Source organism: Cinclus cinclus, chromosome 16 (genome assembly GCF_963662255.1).
Source record: "Cinclus cinclus chromosome 16, bCinCin1.1, whole genome shotgun sequence".
NCBI classification, from domain to species: domain Eukaryota; kingdom Metazoa; phylum Chordata; class Aves; order Passeriformes; family Cinclidae; genus Cinclus; species Cinclus cinclus.
Genome location: NC_085061.1, coordinates 6,593,437 through 6,603,818, shown reverse-complemented (window position 1 = coordinate 6,603,818; position 10,382 = coordinate 6,593,437). Strand labels below are relative to the sequence as shown.

Genomic DNA, 10,382 nt, shown 5'->3' with positions numbered 1-10,382 from the left:
TGGACACATCAGTTCCTTTTTAGAAGAAAGACACATTCAGCAGTATTTTGGGTGACTTCCATTTCCGGCAATATTGTTGTACATAGGAAAAGAGGTATGTTTGTCTTAGGCTTTTTCTTCTTTGAAACAGACCACAGAAAGAACAGAGAAATTACAAGAGGTAGTGAATTTAGCAAACCTGCACATAAAACAATCTTTCATAAGAATAAAATGCTGCATTTACAGCTGTAAATGTAGACACCTGTGTAAGTTAAAAATACAAAGCTACTTTTACTGTGTTTCTTTTTCTTTTTAAGTTCAGAGAATGAAGAAGTCAAGTGCTGGACTTAGAGTGGTGAACCTCATTGCGTTGGCAAAACCAAACCATTCATGCAGCACCAGGCTTTTGACTTAGCCTAAGTGAGAAAGTTAGACAGTTAGTGCAACCAAAGTGCAAATGTGTTCTTCATAGTGTGTACATTTTGACTGGCTTGTAAAGTGAATGTAGAAGTTCATGACTCTCCCAGGCAGCTTCTTTTGATGGTTGAAGAAAACATGATCTGCAACACACTGGGCCACAGCTTGACTTGGAACGATTAGACCGGTGTTCATCAGACAGTGGAGAAAAGTCAAAGTCAGCTACCTGGAAAAGGAAGATCAAAAAGATAATTTTTAGTTCAGCTCCCACTGGCTCAACTCCAGCAAGAGCACGTTGGGCTACAAATGGCACTTGTTCCTCAACCATTTTCACTCAGTCACTAACTTCAAATAGACTTCTGATTTATAGCTGCCCTGCACATGGCTTATAGGCAGTGTCACTAGAGGTATATAATTTATATTGTGGCACAGTGTAAAGGGTATCAGGTACTTTCCAAGTACCATGAAAGCTACTTTTGATTTAAGAATTCATGCTTATTGCCATCACCTTTTGTATCAAGTGAAAGTATATTAGAGACAGAAGGGAGCTGGGGAGATGAAGGCCACATACAAGGGGTAGGTAACAATTTAGGGCTGATTTAGGTTACCCACCCCTCCTTTTTTATTATCCTGTATCCTCTTTCACAGGCTCCTTGTTTTCTTTCATGTAACTACTCTGAGGTAGATTCTCTGGAATGGATACTTCAATGCAAGCAGCTGCTTGGGAATGTTAACAAACTGCCCATTATAATTCTGGCAATTTAGAGTTCTCTGCAACAAGCCAAAATATGGCTGTTCCTTCATTTGCTTACACTGTTTGGATTTTTTGGTGGAACAGATCACATGTACCAGGGAAATTCTCCCTCCTGCTCTGTTTGTCTGGGGATTAAAGAACCTTTCATATCAGATACCTTTCATGGCTGAAAGGTACATAATTAATATACCAGCTCAAAGTAGGAATAATTAAATACCTCCACAAGATCTTTTTGTTGTGCATTACTTCGAAAAGTTGTGTACAGCACCAGTACCAGCATCACTGAAACCAGAGCAGTACAAAGCAGGACAAAGAAAGCTGGGTGGATTCCTAGGAAAAAGCACAAGGACACATTTCTGGAGTGACACAGAAAAAGGCAACAGCAAGAAGGAAACAATGAAGAAATTTTAGGAGTATTTTTAGAAAAAAAGAAGGAATGTGTGTAAGAAGGAATCAACTTTTCAGCCCTTATCACTCCAGGTTTTTCTGAAATCTCCAGAGTGAGAGAGGGGTTTGTAAGGGTCTTTCCCTTTATGCCTTCTTTTCTCTTGAAGAGCCTAAAAACCTCCACCCAGTTACATATATTAGCCCCTGACTCCCCAGCGTGTTTGTGGTACCCCAAGAGGACAGGAAGCACTCTCACCTCCACAGCAGCCAAGAGGCTCCAGCACAGAGGATCCAGCCCTGAATACACACCTGTCCCTTCTGGAGTGCTGCCCTGTTTGCACACAAGGCTCACAGTGACATGGTGTGACCTGTCTGTGTCACAGCCTGGCTGTGCCCTGTCCTCTTCACTTGGCCACCTAAACCACTCTCCCAGATGGTTTAGGGACCCAAGAGGGTCATGTGTGACCATGCATGAAGGAGCCAGCTGGGGTTACCAGCCGGAGGGACAGAAACCTGTAGTGAAATGGAGGCCTAGAAAAACCTACCCTCAATAATCCATAACTAAATTAAGCAAAGAGAATTGAGACTGCTTAATTAAGGTAGTAGTACAGATGCATATGTTTTCCTCTCTAACTGCAAAAGCTGGACTATTTAAACAGAAAGATATTTAATTAATTCAGCCTTCCCAATGTACTTAGTAGCTTCAAGACACTCTTGGGAGTAAGGGTTCAGCAGAACACAAGAAGCTCAGAGCAATTACAGCAGGAACATTATAAATTCTCACTTCCCTTTTTATTCCTCTCTCTTGAGGGATCTACACCACATTCTTGAAACCTCATCTACAGCTGGTTAATCCATGTTTGTCCCTAACCTGTTTGGGATTCTCCGTGCTGCTCAGACTCCCTGTCCCTCACCTGCTGGCCGCACTTTGATCCCGTGGTACGTCTGCAGCATCGTCACGCCGTTCTCCACCCTGACACTGAGGCAATACTGTCCCGCGTCCCTGAAGGTGTGGCTGAGGTTGTAGCAGGAGCCACTGATCTCCACCAGATGGCATTTGTCACCTTCAAGTGGAATGCACTCGGATTTTATAAGCCAGCATAATGCCAGTGGTGGGCTGAAACGACAAGAGCAAAAAAGCAAAATTAAAAAAAAAAAGATGAAAGCTCTGAAAGAATTTCCGCAAAGATCTTGGTTAAAATAGCAGGATACTTTTGAAATGAATGAAGTTAATTTAAATACAAATAAAGAAATAATCAACTGCACTGTTGTTTGGTTTCTAACATATGCCAAATGAAAAAGTTCTTTGTGATGCTTCTATAAAGGCAGGTCTTTCAGCTGAGAGCTGACTATCTCCAAGGGTCATCAGCAGGCCACTGTGTGTAGAAAACTCCTTAGTCCTTCTTCAATAAAGATAAAAAGGAATCTTTTTCCTGCGCTTCCAAGGGATGGCATTTTTTTTCTTTGTCCTTCTCACACAGAAATCACTGTCTTTACCACTGAAGCACACCCAAGACTGCTTTAATTAAAACACCCAGTTAATGAAACTGGAAAGAATATGAGCTCTGCACAAAGGACTAATAGTGGAAAATGTAAGTAAATTTCAAGGATCACAACCTTACTTTACATTAACAAAAGGGTTTTATTTGTATCAAGCAATTTAGTGCAACCCACTTCATGGCCATGTGGCTTCTCACAACATCTAATTGAAGCCTTTTATTTACCTTTCCAGATCCCTGTTTCAGCTGATCCTGCTTGAACTCACCTTATGCACTATAGACTTTGATTCTGACAGCAGACAGATCTTTTCTTTACCCTATTTTATTAGTATTTTGTTTCTTATCTCTTAACAACATTCTTTGCTAAAGAAAGAATCATGTTTATGTGTTTAGCTCATTTTCTAGCTTTGTTTTGGATTAGCCATCTCTTTGTCACTGCGTGTCTATCTTAAACTCCTCTTGCATCAGCCCCAGTCCTGTGACTAGGAGGTCACCAAACCTGCTCTTAGTGATCTCAAGTTTGCCTGTCATAGTTTTTGGCTGTTCACATTTACTGGGATGACATCTCCAGTTCCCATTCCTGCCAATGTGCCTTTCACTTTCTGAATGCAAACTGCACTGCTTTTTCTGTTGGGAACTTTTATGCCTTTGGTAAATGACTCTGTTTGGGTGCTGCTCCCTCCAAAACTCTGACGTATTCTAGTGCTGCAACCTGAGACAGCTTGACTGAGGTGCTCACAACTCTCCTATTTTTCTATGATCCTTGCTGCATGGGGCTTCTGTCTCATTCGTTTTTGTGGCAATCTGAACTTTTCCAGAATCACTCCTCAAACCTATAAATCCCCTATGCCAGACAAGCTTTGCTGCTATGCAACAGGAATTGGAACATATTTCAATTTAATAGCAAGGAAATTGGTGAGGAAGGAAAGTTCAGAAAGAAGTTTTCAGATGTATTTCCCTCACTATTTCTCTTGCTACTTGTCTTTTAACATTCTCGTTACAAAGATTAAAAAAAAAAAAAAGATTTGCTTTACATAGGAGGATTCTACTTTTCTGTAAAGATGCAGGGTCTTTAAGACTCTTAGAGCTCATGGCATTTCAAGTCAGGAAAATGCAATATTCAACAATATTTTTGGCGGGGGAAGGAGGTGGTTTTGATTTTTAAAAATAATTGTTCTGTGGGGTTCAACTGACTATTTTTAGGAAACATTGGGGGAAAACACTTAGAGAGACAATTTTGGAGGGGAAAGTTTGGTACTTACGTGCCATTGATATGAAGAGATAAATTCAAGTTTTCCATTACGTGAGTCTCTCTGGAGCCCACTATGTTAATACTTTTAACAGCATCTGAGAAGAGATGAAAAGCCAGCATGTCACCCTCCACACGTAAACTTGAGTCTCACTGGTTTCCTGGTGAAGTTTTGTTTCCACAGACTTGCAGATTTCAACTTCATCAGTCACACAAATAATCCTAGATGTCTCACACCACTAGAGATGTTGTGGGTTTCCTGACTTTTTGTCTGATTGCTTTTTAGTATGTATAATCAACTTTATTAATTCTTTACATTTTTAATTCTGTGTTTATTTACTCCTGCAGCTGATCAAATCAATAAGACTTTCCTTATGCTTCATTTAACTAATTTATTGTTCAGGGATAGCTGGTGTAAATGGAACAAACAATTCCACCATAAGTGACCATAAATACTTTATTGTTTGAATTGTGTGTGAGGCTTTTACAAAAGAAAGTAGAATTGTAAGATTAAAAAGAAACTGAAGATTTTATCTGTTTCCCCCCCCTCCATTTTTCTGCCCTAGGAGAGCACCAAGTCAATTCTGCAATGGAAACACTTCACTGAAGGATGTTGCCCAGTCACTGGACATGAAACAATGTTGAACTTGTGTTACCATGTTAAAGCTAGATTGTATCTGTACATCCTAGATTGTATCTGTACATCTATGGCTAGCTCTGCGTTGAAGGCGCAAAACACTTCATAATTACCCAAGAGCTCCAGAGCTGTGGTAAAATCACCAGTTTTCTGCATGGTTTCTCTTTCGTGTATGACACTCCCAGTTTGTTCCCATTCAGCTATGGCCTTCAGATGCACTGTGCCATTCCCCTTGGAGGAGCAGTTGCAGTAGACAAAGGGCTCCTTGGTAATCTGGTAAACTCTGTGTGCAACACGGAAAGGTGTAGAATCAAAATTGCCTTTTACCATGTGCTTGCATATTTTTGGTTTAAAAAGAGACAAGCTCTGATATATTTTCTTTGCAATGTTCCAGTGGCTGTGACTCTAATTCTAATTTATGTCCGTATAAATGTGGATCTATGTCTTCGGTGTTATCTATAGAACTACAATTAGTACAAGATCCAGAGTAAATTTCTGCATTTGTAATTAAAGAAATGAAAGATAATGCTAAAGGATTCACAAAACTGAATAGGAATAGTCAGTAAATTATGAAAACAACTTTTATAGCAGGCAGACTACTAGCTGATAGTCTGATTTAATTGGGATTTTTCCAAATCATAACATCTGAATCAGAGCCATCTTGAATACTCATTAAAACAAAGTAACCACACCTACCCATCTCCAAAATCCCAGTTGTAGACAAATGATGCTGACTTGAAGTAATGACTCGGGTCATGAAGAGAGAAAGAAATCCGGGTCACTGTGTCCATGGGGAAACTAGAACCATGTGTGGCAACTCTGCTGTCTTCTATCTGGGCAATGGTGAGGTTCCCTGTGATAAATTCTGCAGAATAAAAAAAAAGGAAGAAGAATAACAACATATGTGACAGAAGAATGACAGCATGCTTCCACAACATGCTCTGTGTGTGTATCAAAACATTATTTCAGATGCACTGGGTAAGTCTTTCTGTGTCCTAGTCCAAATGGTTAAGTGTATTTTGTATCTATTACTTGGTCTTGTCACATGTGCAAATGAGGCAGTGAAATTAAAATATTTATTTTGGGTTATACAATGGGTCATGATAAAACATCCAATAGAACTAAGAGAAATAATCCTGGACTGATTGAGCTCAATATAAACTTTTAGTACTGATTTAAAATTAATTTTATTTATATCAAGCATCAACATTCATAATCAGGCCAGTACACATACTCGTCATGTTTGGGATGGTGTTTTTTGTTTGTTTTGTGGGTTTTTTTAAGGTAGTTCCCCCCCCCCCCCCCCTTAGTTTTAGCTGTTTCCACAGAAATTAAGATTTGACTACTGTGAATAACAGATGTGCTATGTACTGTGAATACAGAAGAGGGGAAATGTTTTTGTCTATGAGAGGTTTTATGTTGGACAATGGGTGACAAGGACTGATCTAAAAAAATCCTCTCTAACCTGTGAATAAAGAAGTATTATGATGAGACACTTACAAGCTCGTTATAAAATTAATGGGCTATTGATTACCAGTAACAGATTCTTATCCTGTTAACAATTAATATTAACCCTGGTTAACAGTTTTCTTGGTGATGCACAAATAATTGCAATTACTGTGGGAATGGGGCTGTCAATCCTTGTATCAGAGATTAGGTTAACCATAGCACACTAGTGGTTAATTTGTAAAAAAAAAAATAATAAAAAATATTTATGGTTACGAATATTCCCAGAAAACTGAAATTGCACTTAGCAACATTTAGAAGTGCAGTCATGACTTCACATCCAATTTCAGTAGACTTGGACAGAGCTTTAAAAGAAAATGTAACACTCTGCTGTGCTGATGGCCCAAGATTTTCTGTGTCGTGCAACAGGGAAAAACAGCAGATGGTCACTGCTGATGGTCACCCTAACTTCAGGTCTAGAAATGCTGGGAGGCAGTAGAAGAAGCATTATTCTAGGAGTCTGGGCATCACTTTATCATGCTGATGTGTAAAGTGCAGCTGCTGTAGCATCTGGCTTCTAGTTCAGTTTCTCTAAGTGGCAGAGGCAGGAAAACATGGATAGCATCACACTTTCTTTGTGGATGCAGAGAGACTAGATTGTGGCTGTAATGGCACTAATTGCACCATGCCACCCAAATCCATCTTCAGCCATATCTACACTGGCTGTCTTCCTGATGCTGGTGATGGCATATATACTGAGTTCCTGGAGAGGTACAGGTTTTAAAGCCATTTCACTCATTTTACCTGTAATCTGAAGCACAGTGATGTTTCTTGCAATCGGCCGACACAACCAACAATTTTTGTGAGTCACCCAGACAGACACAGGGAAAGTCCCAGGAAATTCACCACTCACATTAATTACAGAACTAAACTGCTGCTCGGATTTCTCTATCAGAATCAGAGGAGCATAAACCCAGTTGAAGTGATACAAGTTTGATGTGACATTTTTGTTCTTCATTCTTAGCCTGGCCTGAACAGTAGCTTGAGCTCCCGTTGTGATGGGACCATTGTTGGTTATTTCCAGACTATACAACTCTGTGGAAATCAGAAGAAAAGGAGTAAACCAAACCTTGTATGGCATTTTGAATTTCATTTATTTATTTATACATTTTAACTACTTAGCTCTAGTTATATTACTCGCAATGGCACTCATCCCAGCAAAGACTTTGCCACTATAATTTGTTACTGTTTAAATATCTGGAACAGAAACTCTTGCATGTGTAAATGAGATCAAATAAATAACAGTAAACAAGATGTCAGACTGGGTCTTAGAAAGTTCATAGTAGAAGACAGTTTTTAGAACATCACAAAAACTTTGATGGGGTTTTACACCCAAACCTGGATGCTGGCTGTAGGTTCATTGTCACTAATGATCTAACGTGATCACTAGACTACCAGCTACTGGAGGAGGCTCAGCTCTAATCTCTGTCCTAAAAAATGTAAACTTTCAAACTCAGGTGAGGTTTCATTCACTAGCTTCCTTTACCAGCTCTTTTGAAAAGTTTCTCTATCTTTCCTCATAAATAAATATAAAAAACCTCAGTAAAAGCATCTTCTGTCCTATGGTCCATGTTAAATTTCCTTTTCCAGGGAAGGACCAAAAATCCCAAGGTAAATGAAAGTTGTACCATGCTCTAGTGGTAGATCAGTTGCTGTCCAGAGGGACCCAGACAAGCTCAAAATGTGGGCCCATGGGAACCTCATGGAGCTGAACAAGGCTGAGTGCAAGGAGCTGTGTCTGAATTTGGGCAACTCCTGGTATTCAGTAGAGGTTAATTATTCAGTACAGGGGGATAGAGAAGGACTTGGGGGTACTGGTGGATGAAAATCTGGACTTGAGCCAACAATGTGCACCCAAGAAAGGTATGAGGCTGAGCTAAAAATCAGCCAGCAGGTTGAGGGAGGTGATGTTTCACAATGAGGGTGGTGAAACACTGACACAGGTTGCCCAGTATAAACATTGAAGGTCAGGTTGGATTGGGCTCTGTGTTACCAGATCTAGTTAAAAATGTCTCTGCTTGTAGCAGGGGGTTGAACTGGATGACCTTTAAAGGTCTCTTCCAACTCAAACCATGGTATGATTCTATGAAATATCAAGGCATGAGAGGTGCAGGACCTGTGATACTGAACCAGCTCTGCTGCTCAGAATGACTCACCATTATCTTGTCTGACTCAAAATAGCTTACTTCAGATCTTGCAACACTGCAATAGGCAGTGTTGAGTTTTGTGGAAAGGATACAATAAATTCTCAAAAAAACCAGCAGTGCAGCAGTGTGCATGTGGTAAACAAACAAACAAAAAAATCAAGTCCCAAAATAATAGGAAATGCAAAATAACTGTGATTTGGAACAGAGCTGGGAACAGGATCTGGTTGCTTGCTCCCAATGTGGAGCATGTTCTCTTCCCTTCCATATATTAGAGCTCTGCCTGGCTCTCCTCTCATCAGCAGGGCTGGGCAGAACAAAAGAGATGGAGGGTTCTAATGCAGGTGTCTTTCCTTATCCTCTCCATCAGCAGACACCAGGCTGAATCAGGGACCTGAATCTTTGACCTTTAGAAACTGTGTTTCTCACTCATCCATGACCTCTAATATGAAGGGTGCACTGGGGCCAGTTAACTCCTGTGCTGGCTTTTCTGCACTCATCAGATTGAGATTGGATGAAAGAGACTGAATTTGTGCCTGCATTTCATTTTACAGATCACAGGTGCTGGATAATTCTGGAGGCAGAAGAACTGTGAGGAACAAACTGTAACACTACTGTTCCCATTTCATAGCACAAAAAATGGCCCTGAGTTCAGTTTTTTGAGTTAAATGAGAAATGCTTGTGATTTGATGAAACCTATCAGAGGGAGGTTACATATCTCTAGAAGATTCAGCCTACCCTCCTCTTGGTTTCAGCAGAATTCAGGGAAAAAAATAGCCGACTACCTCATGCTTATCTAGCACTTCTCCTTGGAGGTTATCACAGAGCTTTACAAATCAGGGCCATACCGGCCCAACAGCTGCAGCAGCTGGAGGTTCAGTGGCTAATCCAAGGTCAGCCAGGGAGTGACCAGCACAGCAAGACACTCCATCCAGTTCAGGGATTTCTCCTGCCTTTCTGACCTCTCTCTGCAGAATGGAGCTCTGTGAGTCCCACAGCGAGGGACAGCAGCTGCCCAGGTGCCTTGTTACCCTCGGCGCGGGGTCAGCGGAGGAAGCAGAAGTCCAGCTTTTGGGTTGGAAGTGCAAAGCAGAGTCCGGGTTGCCCGGGATGCCCCACCTTCACTGCAGGCACCAAGATCGCAGCCCCTGAGAATAAAGTCTGGGGTGGTGGGAGTGTGTCCAGACCTGCTTCCATCCCTTGTCGCATCTATCAGGCTCGGACAGGAAACCATCCCCACCCGTGATCCAGCTCACTCCTGAGGTCTGAGCCCTCACCCCCGCACCCCTCGCCCGCTCCCCGGTGGCGATGCCAGCAGAGACCGGCGGCCCCTTACCTGCGGGCGGGGAGAGACCGTGGCCGAGCTGCAGCAGCAGCAGCAGCAGCAGCGCGCAGAGCAGCCGCCGCATGCTGAGGGCCGCGGGGGCCGCGGCTCGGTTCTGCCGGAGCCGGGTCTGGGGCCGGCTCTCGAACCGGGAGCGGGTCTGGCCGCACTGGGGCCGCGCTGCCCCCGCGGCGCTGCAGCTCCTCTGTCCGCTCTCCCGCGGCAGCGCCCAGCCCGCCTCTCCCGGGGGCAGTTCCTGCGGGATCGCGCTGCCAGCGCCACCGGGCTGCGAAGCGGCCGGCGGTTTAAACAAACAGTCAATAAAAACCACAAATACCTCGCATCTGCCGAGGGCGTGGGGACGCCCCGGAGCGTTTGGGAAGGGGTTTGTGCTGCGCTTTGGTTGCGGCAAGCACATACGAAGCATTCCTGCGGTGGCGAGGGGATGCCTCTGCCGGGAGCGGTTCGGCTGCTGTTACCGGTCCC

At 42.5% G+C, this 10,382-nt stretch overlaps 1 protein-coding gene across 1 annotated transcript; it reads right to left on the bottom strand.

Moving 5' to 3' along the window:
- Nucleotides 1-445: 445 nt before the first annotated feature.
- Nucleotides 446-10,345, bottom strand: TMEM130 (transmembrane protein 130). The gene is made up of 8 exons (XM_062503718.1): nucleotides 9,909-10,345; nucleotides 7,173-7,463; nucleotides 5,619-5,787; nucleotides 5,036-5,205; nucleotides 4,299-4,383; nucleotides 2,452-2,654; nucleotides 1,368-1,480; nucleotides 446-622 (listed from the first exon to the last, which is right to left on the bottom strand). Exons 1-8 carry the CDS (start codon nucleotides 10,321-10,323, stop codon nucleotides 446-448), a joined length of 1,623 nt encoding a protein of 540 aa, XP_062359702.1. The 5' UTR covers nucleotides 10,324-10,345.
- Between the last annotated feature and the right edge of the window lie 37 nt (nucleotides 10,346-10,382).

Excerpts from the sequence above, each read along its gene's own strand:
- TMEM130 (XM_062503718.1), bottom strand. The coding sequence starts at position 10,323 with ATGCTTCGTATGTGCTTGCCGCAACCAAAGCGCAGCACAAACCCCTTC. Across the intron at positions 7,464-9,908 it reads CGGTCTCTCCCCGCCCGCAG|AGTTGTATAGTCTGGAAATA; the intron begins GTAAGGGGCCGC and ends TGATTTCCACAG. Across the intron at positions 5,206-5,618 it reads AACTGGGATTTTGGAGATGG|AGTTTACCAGATTACCAAGG; the intron begins GTAGGTGTGGTT and ends TGTTGCACACAG.